This window comes from Pelodiscus sinensis, chromosome 1 (assembly GCF_049634645.1).
Source record: "Pelodiscus sinensis isolate JC-2024 chromosome 1, ASM4963464v1, whole genome shotgun sequence".
Lineage (NCBI taxonomy): Eukaryota > Metazoa > Chordata > Testudines > Trionychidae > Pelodiscus > Pelodiscus sinensis.
The window spans coordinates 206970736-206990269 of record NC_134711.1 but is presented as its reverse complement, the minus strand read 5'-3'; the positions used below and the strand labels follow the sequence as shown (position 1 = coordinate 206990269).

Genomic DNA, 19534 nt, shown 5'->3' with positions numbered 1-19534 from the left:
TTCTTTTACTGCCAGAGTTCTAAGCCATTTTCACAAACAGTATATTATCGTTTGCAAAATGAGCCTTAAAACTATAGTACTGTTCACAGAAGCCTTTTATAGACCCAGTCCTGCAAACAAATAGTAGCAGGCACAGATCTTATTTACTGGAGGAGATAATCCTATATATTTTATTAATGTATTCTCAGAGACTAGCCTGGGACTACATAATTTAGGTTTATAGTTAATGCATTTTTGTGCATAAGGATAGTAGAATTTTCCTTTTTAACATTGTATGTGAGTGCAATTAATATAACTAAAGCTGCATCATTGCTACGTGTAGCTAGTTTTCAACTGAACATACACAGAAATTTAATATACTGTGAACTACAGAATAGCTATAGCCTGCCACTGTTAGGATTACCAGATGGGTTTAAAAAAAGATACCAGACAACATCATCTCAGAACGGGATGGGGGGGAGGGGGAACCAGCCGGAAGGGGAGTAGAGCTGGCTGGGGAAGATCGGGGGGAGGGGAGGAACCGGTCACGGGAAGCAGGAGTGGCTGGGAGGGGATTAGGGGGAGTGGAGCTGGCCGGGAAGAGGTCTGGGGGAGCGGAGCTGACCAGGGGAGATTGGGAGGGAGGAACCGACCAGTGGGAAGTGGGGCTGGCCGGGAGTGGGTCAGGGGGAGCGGAGCTGGACGGGGAGATCACTGGGTGGAGAGGGGGAACCGGCTGCCAGGAAGCAGGGCTGGCTGGGAGGGGGTTGGGAGGAACAGGGCTGGATGGGAGGGAACCGGCTGGTGGGGAGGGGGGCTGGTCCAGGCGCATGCAGATCCTGGGGTGCTGCCCGTCCCGGGAATGGGTGGATCCATCTCCAGGGATTCCATCACACCCCGGCCCTGCCCCCACTCCCCACCCCACTGCATAATTGTGTACTGACTGGCTGGTAGACACGCTCACACAGCTTTATTAGTCTATAAAGTGCTACCAGACCATTTGTTGTTTTTTATGTTTTTAAGTTTAATATTGTAATAAAAGGCAAGCTGAGTCCACAATGTGGTGTGAAAGGAACTGTCAAGAAGACAACAGTGGGAAAAGGCTTTGTTTTCAAGTGCCACGCTCTTTAACTGTGGCAGGGAAAAGTTCCCCTTCCGGAGCCTTTCCCCACTGCAACGAAAGATTCCAGGAACAGGGAGCAACTGGAGACTTTACCAGAATCGTTCCCTATATAGTCTACTTGCCTAAGCAATGCATTATTGTTGACACTGCTATTTGTACTATCCTGGGGGAGTGTGAAGTATATGCATTCTACATACTACCTGAAATACAGGCATTTCCTGAGTTGTAAGTAGGTTCTCAGACCTAACTGAATTTGTATCCCAAAAAAGAGGGCCGCTCCTCTACACACTCCAGTAGGCAACACTGTAACAGATCACATAGGAAAGCTTTTCTGTGCACAGAACAGTGATAGGAACTTAATTTCTTTAAAATGAGAGTGTAGCTTAGCTGAAAAGGGCCCAACAGGCAGATGCTGGGATACACCCCTGGGGCTGAGACTGGAGTTTAAAACTGAGTCCTCAAAAACATGGGCTGGAATTACTCAACCCAGGCAGCTCAAGCTGGGCTCTGGCTTTTTGGCCAGCACCTCTGCTGTGTGACAATGTTACAGACAACCACAGGCACCTGTGACTGCTGTGCCTGGGTTCTATCTCAACTCCCCTCCCTCCCGGCAGGGGGAGCTGCACGGGACCGGGCGCACAGCAGTGAGGGCCAACGTCACTGCGAGGCAAGGTCACACGACAGGTCGTCGTTAGCGAGCCCAAGCATCCGCAGCCCTACGCACAACCCACACTCTGCGGCTGCGCGAGAAGCCTGGAACGCTCAGTTCTCTGCGCCTGCGCACAATTCAAAAAGCGCTTTTTCTCACATCACCCTTTCTTGAAATTCGCCGCGGGCAGCTCGGGAAGCTCAGCGCGCGTGCGCAGACTCAAAGGTTGCAACTCGCGGGCGGCAGCGCCAGGCACATGCGCGCAAGCGATCATGTGCCACTGCGGATCGCCCGGGGGCGGTAAAAGAGGTTAGATACGCATTGACGTAATCTAACCTCTCCACGTTCGGCCGTGCCGTTTCTCCGTGTCCGCTCCCAGAAGTGTCCGACCGGAAAATGGGAATGCTGGAGCAAGGTTCCGACAGAGGTTTAGTTCCGGGGGCATCACTGTGCGCGGGAACCGCCGTGGCCGCCACCTCTCGGTGCCGCAATGATCCCGATCCCGGTGGTGGTGGGCGTGCTGGGCGGCTGGTGCGTCATTTACCTGGCGGACACGCTGCTGAAGGTGAGGACGCCCCGGCCGCGGGGACAGAACCGGCCCGGGGCCCCCCGGCTGCAGCGGGAGGGAGGGGTCAGTGCGGCCGGCGGCCGCAGCCAGGGGCGGGGCGGGCCTGCCCGGGCGCGAACCCTGAACCTGTCGTGGGACTCTGCCCCCGGCGCTGCCCTGCTTTGCCACGTGCCCCGACCCGGGCGTGGGGGGAGGGGGGGTCGGTAGCTTAGGCTTTTGTCCGGCGCCTGGCTCCGCAGGAGCTGCCCGCGCAGCGTCCGTTGGTGCCAGGCCTCGCCTCGCTGTCTGCGGCAGGTTTTAAGCCAGGGTTCGGGACCCAGAGGTGCCCGAGGCTCAGTGCGAGGGCAGGGTCCCCAGCCCGTTCCTTTCCTGGGGTCAGAGTTGAGGGGGTTTATGGCACCTGAAGAAAACTGGCGGGCGTTGATTGTTTCCCTTTTACAAATGGGAACCGGTGGTTTGAATTTTTTGACTTCCAAGTGTCTGCTCAGAAATAAGGCAGGTCAGATTTAAAAACAAACGTCACTTCCTGAGGATAGGACAAGAAGCAAAGGAGTTAAATTGTAGCGAATTTAGGTTGGACATTAGGAAAAAAACTTACCAACTGTCACTGATTGATGCATGGAATAAATTGCCAAGGGGAATTATGGAATCTCCATCATTGGGGATATTTAAGGGTATACAGCCATCTGTCAGAGGTTGGTGGTCTAGATCGGTGTTTCTCAACCATTGGTTACAAGTATCCTTGGGGTACTCGAGAGAAGTCTGGGGGATACGTCAGCACAACTGAAATTTGGAGAAAACGGAATTTTTGTTTTAAGTTTTATAGCGCTTTATTATTTTTGTATTTGTTACACCCAAAAATTACATACACTTGTTGCTATCTGAAGTAAGTGATGAAATTGCTATTAGTACAATTTTAGTTTAGTTTTTTATAATTACAACTAATGGGTTTAAAATGGACTGATTTCTTGTGAAAATAAACCAAATAAAACTGCAGATTTGGAAGATCAGAAACTGTCAGAAACATTTGAGGTGGGAAAACCTGTAGTGAAAAAACCACGCACCAGTGGTGGAAGTGGAAATTCTTCTGAGATAAGAAAAACATGCAGTTACAATGCTGAATATCTTAAATTCAGGTTTACTACAAACAGAAGTGTACACCCTTTGCCACTTTGTGTGATTTTCTGTGAGACTTTATCTAACCGCTATATGAAACAGTCTCTGTTGAAATGACACCTTAATAGATAGCATCCTATATTAAAAGATAAATCAATTGAATATGTTACAAGAAAATGTGAAGGTATCAGTATATCTAGTGCTGCTATGAAAAAATTACGTTTAGTGAAATATAAGTTGACAAACTTAAAAATATCCCACAGTCGAATGATACAATAAGATGAAGAATTGACGAAATGGCAGAAGACATAATAAAACAAATTACTGAAAAAATTATTCAGAAACAGTTCGCTTTACAACTTGACAAATCAACATATTTCCAATTGCACATCCCTACTGCAACTTTTTAGTATGCTAACAGGAGCAGAGCCTAAGGTGTGCTTGACAGTTGAGTGACTAAGTACATTCATCCGAGTGCAACAATATATTTGATAAGTAAGTAAAAGCAATATAATATATTTCTCTTGTAGAAGAAGTCAATCTTTGGGTCACACATTAGACTCCTATTATAAGGTTTTATAGTTCCTATTATTTAATTTTTTCAGCATAGTTCATGTAAGTTGCTATATGTGCATGTACATATTCCCATATACTACTCTTCTCTTTGTTTTATTGGATATCATTACATGAAATCTTCCAGAAAGCTGTGTGTCAGACTAATTTCCATTGTTTCTTACAGTCATCTAGCTCTCTGAAAGCATCTTATGAAGACTGTCTGATTTCATATGGGCTGAGCATCTCTCCTTTTCATATACGATGGCAAACTAATCTCTTCAACCGTCTGTTCTACAGTTGGGGACGATGGAAACCCAGATTTCTTTATCTATGGTATAATTTCAGAATTCTACTTTGGCCTTATACTGGACAGATACTAGAAAACTTTCTTCTTGTTAGAGTAGCAATAATTATTACCACACCACTAATTTTAAAATGATCTTGTTATAATACAACCTTGATAATTTAGGAATAGAACCACAAAAGTGTAGTTGAAGGTCCAGTCTTCTTTTCTTTTTATGAATCCATATTTGGCAAAATATTTGCTGGACAAAGGGGGTGTTGTAGACTTTGTAAATTCTTAAGTTATATATTAGGGGATCCAGAAGTAGCTTTTCATATCTGGCAATGCATATCCAGCCCTGTAGACTAAGCTGAACATTGGTCACTGGAATATATAAGTTAATGGAAGTTAGTTGTTTTCCTAAACTAATTTTCCTGAAAATTGTCAGCGCATCATTGAGTCTTATAGTTTCAGAGAATATCAAATACCCAATACAGCAGGGGTGGGGAAACTTTTTTTGAATTGGGGGCCGCTGACCCAGAGAAAAATCAGTCGGGGCCATACACAAGTGAGAAGCAAAAACAAAACAAACCCTCACTGACATGCCCAACTGAGAAGGAGAAAGGCAGTCTCCATATTCCTGTCATACACTAGAGCCTAGGGAAACCCAAGATAGTAGCTTTAGTGTGCTCTGCTGTCCCATCATGGGGCTAGGGGGGCTGGGAAGAGCCCTGAACCTTGGGGTCTGGATCCAGGCAAGGCAGGGGCTGCATCCAGTCCTTGGGCCTTAGGTTCCCCACCTCTGCAATACAGAAATAAAATATAATAATTTTTTTCTGGTCTTCTCTGCTGAAGACTTCACATATTTTTGTGTTTATAGAAGATCCTCTTCTATTTTTTAATCTTTCCAAAACATTTATTAGAAGTTAAGTTTTCATTTATAAACTAACTGTTTTCATTAAAGAGAGAAACAAGAAATCGAGCTGTAATAATTATGCAGTATTTCCTAAGATGCTTGTTGATATTTTGCAGTAGACAAAACTCATGTTATTGTTATAATGTTGGTATACTGCCTGCAGCTTTTTCCTGCATCATGTGACTAGTCCCTTTGAAGTCAGACAAACTGCATGCAAATAGTCCTGTTTCAGGATTACACCTTTTGGTGGGGAGGGTAATCTGAGAAATCAGTGGAACCAAATCAGTACTTGACTGTCCATCTATGATTTAAGAAGTTGCTTGCCTTGAGCCCGGATCACAAATTTGGCCCTGTGACCAAAGCCATTTACTGGACATTCTAAAGTTGAGGGTGGGGTTGGAGTATATGGCTCACATTTTAGCCTGTATCCATCCTAACTTTCTTTTGCTGGAATTTTTTCTGCTCCTGGCATAAGTAATATGCACAGTGGATATGTGAATACTTTTCAACAGCTAAGAAGTTGTGAATTTGTCCCCTTGTGTGTATTCATCCTTTTTGTTCACAACTGAATTTATTTTACTGTTACACTCAGTGGTATGGGAATGAATAAAAGAGGAAAAGATATGCTGAGTTGATACTTTTTGTTAATGTTTTCCCTTATATAAAATAATTTTGAGTCAAAAAGAGTTTACATCAGCCGTAACTACGCTTTTTATAGTAGGTATAGCATCTTGCAGCAAAAGAAAACATTCTGGCTTGTGGCTTCCACTTGTCCCTTTTATATTAAGTACAAATGCAAGCAACTTAAAATATACGCGCTAACTGACTAACTCCTGATGAAGTTCAATTAAAGATGGTAATGGAACAAAGAAACTGTTGGGGGCAGAGGAGAAACTGACTATGACTTGCACTATGTTAGCCGGAAAATAAGCTTTATCTAAAGCATTAAATCCTTTGCAGTGCCAATGTTCCCTCCAATTGGTTAAAAAACATTAATAAAATGCTGCAAATTACGATAATCTGAAAAGAAGTATTTCCTGTTCTAGTATCAAGGAAATAGTGTGAATCTCTAACTAATCCTCACCCCAGCTGGATGCAGTTATGTGTAGCATTATGAGATTAACTTCTTCATTGGAGAAAAATTCAGTTCTGCTCCTGTAGCTTTAAGCCTTCTAGTGGATTGCTGATACTTTTGTGGTGATAGACCAGATAGACAGAATAGCTCTGGGGAAGATGTGCCCTACTGTTTGGTGTTAGGCTGCACTGATGCATTTAAGTGTCTTCATGATATGCAGTTACTCATTTTGTGTGCACAAAACCATTTGTTTCTCTTCGTTTCAGGTTCAGTATAGGAATGGTGTTTGGCATAGTTGCCATGTTTGGTTCTGTTCTTCTCCTTGGAAGGACACTGATGCAGACACTGACGGTGATGATAACTGAAGCCCCTACCGTACAGAATGATCGTATGTTACAAGTTGTGGTAAGTGTTCCCTCTCTGTTTTTCGGTTTATGAATTATATCCTATTCTAAACAAATGTTTTAATAGGAGGTGTTAGCCTTTCTGACTTTTAAATCTTCCCACTCAAGATTAGACGTCTCACCAGTTATACCAAAAGTGGCCGGGTTCATGTTCAGTCTTTAAAAATGGGGGAGGAACACACAAAAGGGTTTATATAAAAAAAGCACAGAGGAATTTGGAATTGATAATATGCAATATTGAATACCCAGAAAGTGTCTAAGAATACCAATAGCTATAAGAATTTGCTTCCACTCATCTATTTAGAATCCCTACTTTTTGCAATTAGGAATGATGTGTTTGAAATTTGCAAAACATTCAGCAAAAAAGATGAGTGTTTCCGTTTATTTTGGTTCAGTATGTCATTAGAAAAGGAAGGAAGGATGAACAACTGTTTAGGATAGTGGGAGGCAAAGATTATATTGTGAAGCTGATTACAAGCGAGAATTATTTGTTGAGTTAGTAATCTGAGACAGGTATTTTTTCTTATCTCTGTTGGTGATGTCTAGTTACAAAGCTAATAACTTTGTACTTGTTTGCTGCAAGGATTTCTGATACCAGATACTAAGTCATGCTGGGAGAACTGAATTGTAGAATGAAAGAATTGGCATATAAAATCTCCTATTTTGTTTTGGAATAGCTAAAGAAGTGAAGAAAGTTTTATAAAGGTTATATAGTTCCATCTCAGAGGGCAGCAATCTTTCCAAAGTGTCCTACCAAGATTTAACCCTCCTGCCTTGGGTCGTGCCACTCTCCCGGGAGGGGGGAGGAGCTTTCTCCATTGTGTCACCTGGGTCAATACAAACCTTTCTTCGGACTACCAGTAGCTAATGGAAACTCACTGTTAATTACATAATTACGCCCAAGCCATTTTGCTAGTGCTGAAGTTGGGGAGAACAGTTTAATTTAAATTATTAAACAGATTAAGCATTTTAACTTTCTCATGTTAGTTTATCAAACGTCATTTTAAATAAAGTAAAATATTATGTTCAACACAAAAGGTTTCAATGTTTTCTTTATTTATGGCAGAGGTGGGGATCACTGATCCACAGAAAAATCAGTTGGGGACCACAGAAGTGAGAAGCAAAAAACCAGTTCATTTTGCATGTATAGTGCATGTGCTCTCTCACTCACTGCCTCTTCTCTTATTGGTATGTGCATGAAAATAGAATGCTTGTTTCTTTAGTGAACTTCCTTTTCTGCTGCTTATTCTCTACCAGTTGCTTACTGTGGAAATTGTTGCAACTGTCAGAGGTAAGAAAGAAACAGGTGAAAGAAACATCATTACAAAGGGTCCTCCTCTCATACAAATGCCTTTGGTAGAATTTAGAAAATCACACTATCTATATAAATGACATTGTTTGTAAATAGAATGTATTTTCAATTCCTGTATATATCTTAAAATAGGTTTTCAGTCATAGGGTACGTCTATACTATAAGCCTCTTTCGAAAGAGAGGACCCAGTTAGTCTGGATGCTCTCTTTCGAAAAAGCACTGTTTGCGTTCAATAACGCCTTTTTTCAAAAGAGCACTTTCGAAAAAAGGCGTTATTCCTCATAAAATGAGGTTTTCCACGATCGAAAACACTGTCACATTCTTTCAATTTAATTTTGAAAGAACGCGACAGCAGTCTAGACACAAGTGAAGTTTTTTAGAAAAAAGGCCACTTTTTCGGGAAAAAAAAGAAGAAAAAACCCTGTAGTTTAGACACATCCATAGAGTCTAAAAGCGGTTAGATCCTATATTCATGGCAGACTCAGGATGCCAGCTTTCAGTGCTGATAGCACTTTGTCCTTGTATGTGTCTTAGGAATGTAAAAGGTTAACCAGTTAACTGATAAGCATTAGGCCCCGTTGCTTTGGCTGGCCAAAGTGATCCCAGACCTGGCCCCTGCTGTACCAGGAAGCCAGAGTGACCTCAGTGAACTGGTTAAATGATATAATTGTAATTGTTTAACTGGTTAACTTTTTAAACCAATATTATTTAGATCTTTAATGTGTCCGAGATAATGTTGCTCTTCTCAGCAGCTCTAACTTTAAATTAACACCACTAGTTGATACAGGACATGCAGAAGATGCTTCCTTGGGGGTGGGCATAGCTAGATTCAAATTGGTAGAGTACAGTAGTCAAAGTTCTCACTCAGCTTCCCTCAGGAGTGCTCTCTTAAGCATGGACACTGTAGGATTGTGTTACCTACTGCTTAGAGGAAGCACTATAGTCCTAGCCTGCTGAAAGTGACAGAACTAGTCCTAAATATTTTACCTCTCTCTGCTTTGCTTTTCTCCTTCTTTTAAAAAGGATTTGTAGTTTCATTTTAGTTAAGTCAGCAGTTATCAAACTGTGGGTCAGGATTCCCAAATGGGTTGTGTCTGTTTTAATGGGGTTGCCAGGACTGGCATTAGGCTTACTGGGACCCCAGGCTGAAGCCCAAACCTCACTGCCTAGGGCAAAACTATAGCCGGAGGGTTTCAGCTCTATGATGAGGATCATGTTACAGCCCCCTTGCTGGTGGCTGAAGCCCTTGGGTTTGGACTTCAGCCCACTCACAGGGAGCATTAGAACATGGGCTTTGGCTTTATCATCATTTCTGCACTGCCTCCCCACCCAGAGTTGCATGGTTTGGGCAGGCTTAAACTTCAGTACCCACTCCTGTGATCATGTAGTAATTTTTCTTGTCAGAAGGTGATTATGTTGCAATAAAGCTTATGGATCTCTGAGTGGAGTGATTTACTGGTTCCACCTCTGGAACTGCTTCTACTAGTTTCCACCTCTGGAACCATTTTTTTTTCAGAGGCAAGAGTGTGGGGTTTTTTTTGTTTGTTTTTGTTTTTTTAGTTTTTTTCACTTCCTTTTTTCTTTACCTGTCCTTTTTTTCTTCAATTTTCTTGCTGGTTTTTTCTCATGTACTTTCTTCAGTGCATTGTCCTTTAACCTGTCTTTACTGATATGGTTTATTTCTTCCTCTACCTATCCTCATATCTCTCTTCGTTTTCTGCTTCCTGTGTCTCCTGTCTCTGTCCTCTGTGTGTGGTTTTTCTCTGTGACCTGTTCCAGTGTTGTTGATTTCCTCACTGGATTCTTTGAGGTAGAAGCTTCTCTAAAATGAGAAAATAGAATACATGCATATGCTCGGAATACCATGTTTTGTCTGATTGCATCAGAATGTTGCTGGTGGTGTTTTCGTAAGTTAGTGTATCTTACTGCGCAGCTTACAACCTAAGGAAAATTATACAATGGCTGTCTTACTGATTGCTAACACCATTATAGTGGGTCACAATTTCAGGCCAATTTTGGAAAGCTCTGGTGATAACACACAGGCAGTTCAGTAATTTTGCCTCCACTGTGTGCAGTTTCCCCTTTTTAATATTAAAGGTCACTGTTTCAGTTTATGCTGCTGGTGGTTGCCAGAGCAGGTGCCTTCATTACTGGGATGCAACATCTGTGCTCTGAGGGGTGCTCATGGTGCAAGTGCTGCAGAACTGTGCATTATCCAAGCTCAGCAACAGCAATGGCCTCATGCTGCCACCGCAATGTGGGAAGCAGAGGTTAATAAAAGTAGGAACTCAATGCAGCCTTTTTCCCTGCTGCCTTGAAAGTGGGAACAGCTGTCGGAGCCAGCTAGAGAACTGAGGAAGTCTGTTTCAGTGAGTGAAGAACAGGCACCTGTCAGTGATAATGGGGAAGCAGAAGGCATCTGGGGCAGTGAGATGTGTCAGGGAGGGCTTACAGCAGTGTTTCTCAACCAGTGGTACCACTACCCTTATGGGTTCTCAAGAGAAGTCTGGAAGGTATGTCAACACAACTGAAATTTGGAGAAAACTGAACTTTTGTTTTACATTTTACAGTGTTTTATTATTTTTGTACTCTTTACACCCAAAAATGTCATCGCCCACCTGGCAATGGTAGAAAATTTTTGTGTGTGTCTGGAAACAGTAGGTAACGGGGATATTTATCTTTTTTTTTTTTTTTTTTTTTTTTTTTTTAAGAGGTACTTTATAAAAAAAAAAAAAAGGTTGAGAAACACTGGCTTAGAGCATAGAGTAGGATGGGCCTGCATTTTTTTGCATGCGCCCATTTGTCACAGCCACATTGGGAGCGATCAGGAGACCATAAACAAGAAGACCAAAAATGTGGGGTTTTTTAAATCTCATTTTTATTTTTAGGGGGGAGCATAGTGACTTAAAGTTTTTGGATTCTTCCTGAAGTTCCATTACAAAAGTGATTGTGGTAGATGGATAGTAATTGCTACGGGAGTTGGGGCAGAAAGTTGTAAACTGATCTTTGCAATTTCCATTACTGATTTATTTATAAACCATGTCTCTAAATCTGTAGATACTTCTGAAGCTTAGGAAAGTTTTCCCCATGATTTCCAATATGTGTGTTTGGTTTGGTTTCATTTTTTGGAACAGCAATATTTTTAATCTTTAAAATGAAAGGCTTAGTCATTTTTTTAAAACTATATAAGGTAGAAAAAGGCAGTCGTCTGATAGTTCTGTAAGTTTTCTTGCTTCTAGTCTTTAAACAACTATGTTGCAGTAGCACGTTTAAAGGCAAAATGATCTGCCTTTGTATCTCCTGGTATCCTAGTATGTTTTGTTTTGTTGTCATGCCTACATGAACAGGTGCCTGGTGTAAATCTGCCCATCAGCCAGTTGACCTATTTCTTCACTGCAATTCTCATCAGTGGTGTCATACATGAAGTTGGCCATGGGGTGGCAGCTATTCGGTAATGCAAACTATTTTTCTCTTACTATGTACCAACAAAGCTTTATATCCCAGAGCAATTTTCTCCAGATGAATATGATTAGAGTGTATGTGGTTTATATAGACAATTCATTTGTTCTCCTCTTATAATAGCATTTTATGATTTGTGTAAACTGTAAGATTTTTAAATAAATAATGTTTATTGAGCAGGTCATCAGTATGGACATTCACTTCTTTAATGTACTGCATTGCTTCATATTTAAAGTTATACTGCCTTAAATTTATCATTAACTGAGATCCCACGGTTTCTGTCATTCTGTAGCAGTGTGATTTGCAAAGACACGGTTCATTGTTACAGAATGATGTTCCAGAATGTAATATTTTATTCTCAAACAAGTTTATAGCTCTTTATAGATGCTATGGAAACATTCATGATGTGACTTCAATGTAAACTACTGAAAGGCTGTACCAAAAAGCTGTAACTGTAGCCCAGAGAAGTGTGACTTGCTGATATTAATCTCAGTGGTGTGTTAATTTTTATGCATAATGATATTTTAAATTTCAGTGTTGACTTTTACTGGTGATCATTTCAGCAGAAACGGGGTTCTGATGTGCTTAGCCATTATTGTTAAATACTGTGGAAGATGTCAGGCAGGTTTATTTAGTGGTGGTCACCTCTGCTTTGGCCACAGGGAAGGAGAAGAATCATTATCTCCTACCTACCAAAAACATCAGCTTTCCCCAGTGTGTCAAAATCCCAAACTGCTTCCCTCATTTTTGTTTGTATTAGAAACCCCAAATTTGTCTTGCCAGCTGCCAAAACCAGCTGTGCATTTCCGTATAAACGTTTATGGCATGTTAACAGTTTGGCATAAATAACATAAATATTGTGTTGGTTATAGTGTTCGTAATCATAGTCATGTAAAAAATCCTCAAACTTGAGATTGACCTGCCAAATTTCTGGATTGCCATATAGGAATGCTACAGAAACTAGCAATGGTGTGCAAACTTTTCCAGTCACGCACCCTTCCTCCCCCTTTACTAGTCACTGAATTTGTTGCACCTCACCTGCATTACTTGTAACTGGGGTAGGTTTTTTTGGCATTGTAATCTGAAATTGGTTTCCATTCATAACGTTGACAGGGAAATAAAGAGAAGATTATTTATTCATTCACTTTAGTGTTAGAGTATCTGACAAATTCAAGAGGTCATCTGTTAACTATTATTATTATGTTGCTGTTTGTGCCTTTTAAATATCAGTGATCAGTCATAAATGAGCTTTAAAATTGTGAGACTCAAATTTAACTTTAAAAGCATAGTGGGTCGAGTTGTAGTTATGAAACTTATTAAATTGTTGAAAATAAGCTATCTAATGCTTTTATTTGTATATTTGTTTTAAAAGGTGAAATGTCAAAGTTTCTTGCACCATCCTCATAGCAAATCTTGTGTCCTCCAAATAGTGCACCACTGCCTTAGAACAATGATTAAATCCAGTTTTATATAAGAGGTCTTATCTTTAGCTCACAACTGTTTCTTTTAGGTGATAATTGTGCCCAGCAAAATTTCAAAATTAAAAGCTAACTTGTTCTGTAGTATGTCACTTGAAAGGTATTATTTTGATCAATGAAATCTTTGATATAAAGATTTTCTTTATATAAAGGTTTCTTTAATTGATTTTTAGGACTTTACATTCTTTGAGCCTTTTTTTTCTTGTATGTGGGAACACGTGGCATTTCTTCCTCTTTGTACTGAACTACAAAGCCCCACCATGCTTTTAAAAACATAAAAACGGTCTGTGGCAAAGTCCTTGCCCAGGCCCCTTTGTCTTGGGGCCCCTCCTTGGGTCACAACTCAACCAGAGACCCTTTCTGGTGTAGTCACCCGTGCCTTTTGTTGTCAGTGCCAATTTCCTACCACCTTCTATTTACAGAGCTTTGGTTTTCTAGCAGCTAACTGAACCAGCCTCTCCTTCTGGCTTGGGAGCACACTCAGCAACATCCTGGCTCACCTCCTTTTACTTCCCCTCTGGTTGCCTTATCTAGCCCTCTGACTAATGAGGCCCACAGTTGCTTTAATTAGCCCTTCAGGCATGGGCTTGCTCAGCTGGTTTCCATTTGGCCTTCTTGGCCAGGCTGTAGTGGCAGAGCTCTGGCTTAGTATGGCCTGTGACGGACTTCTGGCTAAGTCACACCAAATGTCCATCTAGCCCAGTATCCTGTCGTATGACAGTGGCCAATGTCAGGTGCTTCAGAGGGAATGAACAGAGCAGGTAACCATCAAGTGATCCATCCCCTGTTGCCCATTCCAAGCTTCTGACAAACAGAGACTAGGGACACTTCAGAGCATGGTTTTGCATCCCTGCTCAGTCTAATAGCTACTGATGGACCTACCCTCCATGAACTTAGCTAGTTTTTTTTTTTTTTTTTTTAATTTATGAAACATGTTCTAGTTTTGGCCTTTACAACATCCTTTGGCAAAGAGTTCCACAATTTGACAGTGCTTTGAGTGTAGAAATACTTCCTCTTGTTTGTTTTAAACCTGCTCCCTGTTAATTTCATTTGGTAACCTCTAGTTCATGTGTTATGAAAAGGAGTAAATAACACTTCCCTATTACTTTCTCCACACCTCTCATGATTTTATAGACCTTTATCATGGCTCCCCTTAGTTGATTGCTTTCAAAGCTGAAAAGTCCCAGTCTTATTAAGGAGCTTATTGTGTTGTAAGAGTTATTGGAGGAAGTATGTGAAGTAAGTGTTCCTTACTATATGTCTTATCAGCCTGGATCAGGGACAGCAATCCCAACACCAGCATGTTTTCAGGAGCAAGTCTAGAAGTAGAGATGTGGTCCTTACAATTGGGACCTGATGCGTTATCAGTGGTTGTTTTGGAATCCCTGGGCATGCTTCACAAGCTTCTCTTATATCTCGCCAGTCTAAGTCACTCCAGGGCAGTGAGACTTGTCCATTACCATTCTCAGTAACGATCAAGTAGCAGGGGTTTTAAAACCAGACCGAACCTTTGTTGATATAGCCTTCTTGCAAAGGTCCCATGAAACATCTTCATCCACACCTATTGTGGCAACAGTGTTATGAGCATTTTCACTGATTCAAGATCATTGTAAGACATATAAAAAACTATTAAAACAGTGGCTAGTTCCCTAAACATTTTGTGGAAAATGCCATCATCTATTTCACCCACTGCAAAGAGAACAGAGAGAGATACCACATGTCATTCAAGGATCAAGAAGTTTTGTAGTCACACACCCAGTTGAAGGTTCAGTCAATGAGAAACTATGTCAAGGATGCGCCAAATCCATACCTAAGGATAAAGATTCAATAAACTTTGGTCTAAGAATGTATTTGACCTCACGGTTACAGTTTATAAGTACAAATCAATGGGGTCTCTTAGCCAGATACATTTTTTCAGACAAATTGCCAAATGATTTAAGCAAGAAAATCATCATCATGACTAATGCAAATCATTTAGTATTGAGAACCTTCCATCAGGTGGCCTTGTATGGTGCAGACTGTGGCTGGCTTCATGGCATGAAGCAACACTCCACTAGGCTGCAGTCATCTGGGATTCCATTAGATGTCCACTGGACAATCAAGGATAACCTGTTTGAGGTAGGGATGTAAGCAGCTAGTCGACAAACATAACCTTATCGGATAGTCAACTAGTGATGCGGCTAGTCATTCCCTGCCCCCCCTCTCCCCCCCCCCCCCCCCCCCCACTGCCTCTATCTGCAAGAGCCATCAAGGCATGTTGCACAGCCAGTTTCCTGCCAGTTTCTTTCCCTAAGCTAAGGTTATGAGTAGAAGTGAGGGGAGCATATGTGAGCATTGTTGTCATTGGTAATTCTGTGGTTAACTACTTAGGAAGGATTTATAGTTTTGTGTTGGTTCATTGAGGGGGGACATGATAGCAGTTTTCAGTTATCTAAAAGGGTGTCATGAGGAGAAAACTTGTTCATTTTGGCTTCTGAGGATAGAACAAGAAGCAATGGGCTTAAACTTCAGCAAGAGAGGTTTAGGTTGGACATTAACTACTGTCAGGGTAGTTAAACACTAGAATAAATTGTCCAGGGAGGTTGTAGAATCCCCATCTGTGGAGATATTTAAGAGCAGGTTAGATAAATGTCTATCAGGAATGGTCTAGACAGTATTTGGTCCTGCCGTGAGGGCGGGGGACTGGACTTGATGACTTCTTGTGGTCCCTTCCAGTCCTAGTATTCTATGATTCTATGCTTTAGGACTGGTCCATAATACTCACATCTGAAAAAGACAAGCGATAAAATTTGTATCCAATCCTGTGAAATTCTTGAGGTTCACATAAGATTTATCAAATCATTCAAAAAAATATAACTAACATTTTTTAAAAACTTAATTCTAAACTCTAACATGGATATAAATCCCATGCACTCTGTCACTTGCTAATGCTTTTTGACTTCATTCATGCCCTTTTTTATTTCTTTTCTGTGTTACATAAATACTTGAAACAAATTTTTCTGTTTCCAAGTAGTTCCACCCTTCTTTTAGCTTGCAAATTGCTTTTAAGTGCATTTGGGGAAAGAGTGATAAAGTTTGGGAAATACAGATGTTGCGAGAAAAGTATGTCTGTTGCTGTTTCTAGGCAGTTCTTGTGCAAAATTAGGTCTGGTACATTTCATAATTCACTTTTAACTGAAATTATTTTTTACTTTAAAAAAACTTCCAAAATAGTATAACATAAAATGCTTTTTAAAGGTAGTATTAAAAATAATTATCTGTCTTTTTTGTTTTACACATTGATAAATTGAGGTCATCCAACCCTAAAACTGAGGAACATTAGAAACAAATTGTTTCCAATTATAAACAAATTTTAGTTTAATATCGTTCAAGCTAGTAGTTTGTGATAAACTGAATTTCATACAGATTCTTTAAGGTTCTTCTGTGCTCTAAATGTGAGAGTCAATACTTTATATTATAGGTGTTGTTGGTTTTTACTTTGCAGTAACATTTTTCTTTTTTCTTCTTCAGGGAACAAGTACGGTTTAATGGATTTGGGATTTTTATCTTTATTGTATATCCTGGAGCATTTGTCGATCTGTTTACCACTCACTTGCAACTTATATCTCCAGTACAGCAGTTAAGAATATTTTGTGCAGGTAACAGCTTCCAACAAGTTGTTTTGTATGCGTTAATAATATTGGTTCACATTGAGAACACTGTCATTGCATTCTTTATGGGTTTAATCCAGTTACTGGTAGACAAGTGACCTTATACAGAATAACATATCCAAAATTGATGTAATGTGGCACCTTGTTTGGCAATCTTGGCAGAGAGACCAGAAAATAAATGGATAAGTAGATTAAAATCTTCTCTTCCACCTTAGGGTTATCCCTTCTTTTGAGACTAAGGGTATGTCTAGAGTACATTCCTCTATCGATCGAGGAATGTAATTGGAGGACTTTGAAATTGCAAATGAAGCGCTGATTTACAAATTTCGCGCTTCATTTGCATAATGGATTCCGATCCAAAGTATCTTTTGGGAAAAAATGCAGATTAGACCTGGTTCTTTCGGGGGAAAAAAAATCCCTTTTTCGAAAGAACCTGTAAATCTTATTTTTTCAGGCATTTTAGGGTTCTTTTGAAAAAAAAATTTTTCCCAAAAGAACCACGTCTAGACAGCGGGGTGGTTCTCCTCCCCACCCCCCGAAAAATCCTTTGTCGAAAAAGTGATAGGAATCCACTATGCAAATGAAGTGCAAAATTTGAAAATCAGCGCTTCATTTGCAATTTCGAAGTCCTTCGTTTGCATTCCTCTGTCGAAAGAGGAATGTAGTCTAGACTTAGCTTAAGATACATTGTTGGATAGCGGGGAGAAAATATATAGTACTGATGATGATGGTCAATCCCTTGTTGCCAAGTATGATTTCCATCATTTAGTATCATTGCCCACACTGATTTTATTTGGGTTTTTTTTTCCAAACAAGATTTTATTCTCCAGGAGGGTGGAACAAGCACTAAGTTCACTTAAAAAATAATAAAAAGAAATTATTGTACCCTACATTTAATTTGGGAATAAAAGGTGTGACAGAATACCTGTAGGAAACATTTTGAAAGTATAGTTTGAGATTCCAGGGAGGCCATTTTAAAAATGGCTGCTTACAGGGTACCAGTTCCTAGTGGTATATCATATCGTATCTATATAGTAGCCCAATGTCTGTAACACTGAAATGCTGGCTGTTCCCTCTGGGTGGCGCTGTAGCCTGAAATGCTGGCTGTTCCCTCTGGGTGGCGCTGTAGCCTGAAATGCTGGCTGTTCCCTCTGGGTGGCGCTGTAGCCTGAAATGCTGGCTGTTCCCTCTGGGTGGCCCGTGCTGCATGGGGAGTGCAGGGCTCAAACGGCCGCTTGCGCCGCTTGCTCCCATGCAGTGGCCCGGCTGAGCAGCGCAGAAGTCAGCCGAGTGCGACAGCGGTGACGTGCGGCGTGACAGCGGTTCCAGGCCCCACCACCTGGCCAGCGGGAGGGCGGGGGAACGAGGGAGAGGGGGAAGTGGAGGACAACTGGAAGGCTGCAGGATCAGTATTGGGGTGAAGGGAAACAGTGCAGGGGGGCAGCTGCAGCTCATAGGCAGCCGCTCAGGCGGGCTGCCATGCGGGAACAAGTGGCGTAAACAGCTGTTTGGGCTCCGCGCTCCCCATGCAGGAGGAGGAGGAGAAGAGAGACAGAGAGAGAGGCAGGAGATGGAGGAGAGCTGAGAGAGAGAGGGGAAGGGAGAGAGAGAGTTGAGCGAGAGTCCTAAGGCTCAGGAGAGAAGACCAAGATAGAAAGGGAATAGGACGTGGAGGAGAGACCTGAAAATCCCGTTTTATGACGGGCTAATTGTCTAGTTACAAAAGAAAAGTACAGCATAATTTACAATAAAGGCAACAAAACATGGTAAATTCTAGCAGTGGCATGTGATTCTCCCCAACCTGAGAAATCTGGTCCTTCATAGACACATTTATTCCTCAAACATCAAAATTCACGTATTAAACAAAATGAAAATTTTTAATTATTACGAAAAAAATTATTTGGTTTCCTTTTTTCATTTAATAGGAATGACATGTTATGGGGTTTTTTTAGTTTACCCCTGATGTTGGGTTGCCCATTGCAGGTTTAACTGAGGAGCTTTTTTTTCTTTTGTATTTTTATTCTTCATTTTTAATGTCCAAAGATTAATGTCAGGAACGGTTGGGAAGAGGAGCGTCTCTAGGTGTCTTGTGTATTTAATTCTTTTAAATTCCCTGTTCTATTTAAGAAAATGATTCCGTATGCTTTGGAATGCTTTGCAGCACCAAACTTTCTAATTTCAGCGCATTGATCTAGATCAAACAAAATACAGGACTATGTAACACTTTAAAGACTGACAAGATGGTTTATTAGATGATGAGCTTTCGTGGGCCAGACCCACTTCCTCAGATCAAATAGTGGAAGAAAATAGTCTTCTACCATTTTCTTCCACTATTTGATCTGAGGAAGTGGGTCTGGCCCACAAAAGCTCATCATCTAATAAATCATCTTGTTAGTCTTTAAAGTGCTACATAGTCCTGTATTTTGTTTCAGCTACACCAGACTAACACCGCTACATTTCTATCACTATTGATCTAGATCAGTGTTTCTCAAAGTGTTCTGCAAGCCCGCTTTGGGAAAGCCATTAAGGGGGCCAGTGCTGCTTTGTTTACCTAAAGGGTCTGTAGCCACGGAGCCTCGTGTTCCCATTTGGCTTCAGTTTGCTGTTTTCAGGCTATGTCTAGACTGCCGGCTTCTTTTGGAAGAAGCTTTTTGGGACGAGATTGTCATGGCTCCTTCCCCACTCTGGCATGATAAATGCAGAAGTGGGGGCCAGCAAGTGTACCCCAATGCCTTTCAGATGCAAAGGTAACAAAATATACTCATGGAGGAATTACACTATGGACTAGAACTTAGTTAAAAAGAAAAGCCAAACATCTCTTAAGCAGTGCCAGATATCAGGTCCCATACCTAACCCTTAAAACAATAAAGCCTAACGAAACTACCTAAACTTTACCCTACTTACAAAAAGTGAAGAATTGTTTCTTGGAGAGAGAGAGACATGCTTGTCCCTCCCTGTAGCTGCAGA

The 19534-nt window shown here is 41.2% G+C and overlaps 1 protein-coding gene across 4 annotated transcripts in view; it reads left to right on the top strand.

Moving 5' to 3' along the window:
* Window positions 1-2177: 2177 nt before the first annotated feature.
* The window catches only part of MBTPS2 (membrane bound transcription factor peptidase, site 2), a 41058-nt gene continuing 23701 nt past the window's right edge, over window positions 2178-19534 (top strand). The window contains exons 1-5 of one of the 4 annotated variants that reach the window (XM_006128756.4): window positions 2178-2316; window positions 4175-4323; window positions 6531-6669; window positions 11328-11431; window positions 16428-16555. In XM_006128756.4, the coding sequence (XP_006128818.1) occupies window positions 2242-2316; window positions 4175-4323; window positions 6531-6669; window positions 11328-11431; window positions 16428-16555 (595 nt within the window). In that variant the 5' untranslated portion in view covers window positions 2178-2241. Of the gene's footprint in view, window positions 2317-2427; window positions 3206-3246; window positions 3931-4174; window positions 4324-6530; window positions 6670-7832; window positions 10494-11327; window positions 11432-16427; window positions 16556-19534 lie in introns of those variants that run through there. The other 3 variants (XM_006128758.4, XM_025187583.2, XM_075913331.1) reach the window with 3 other exon arrangements.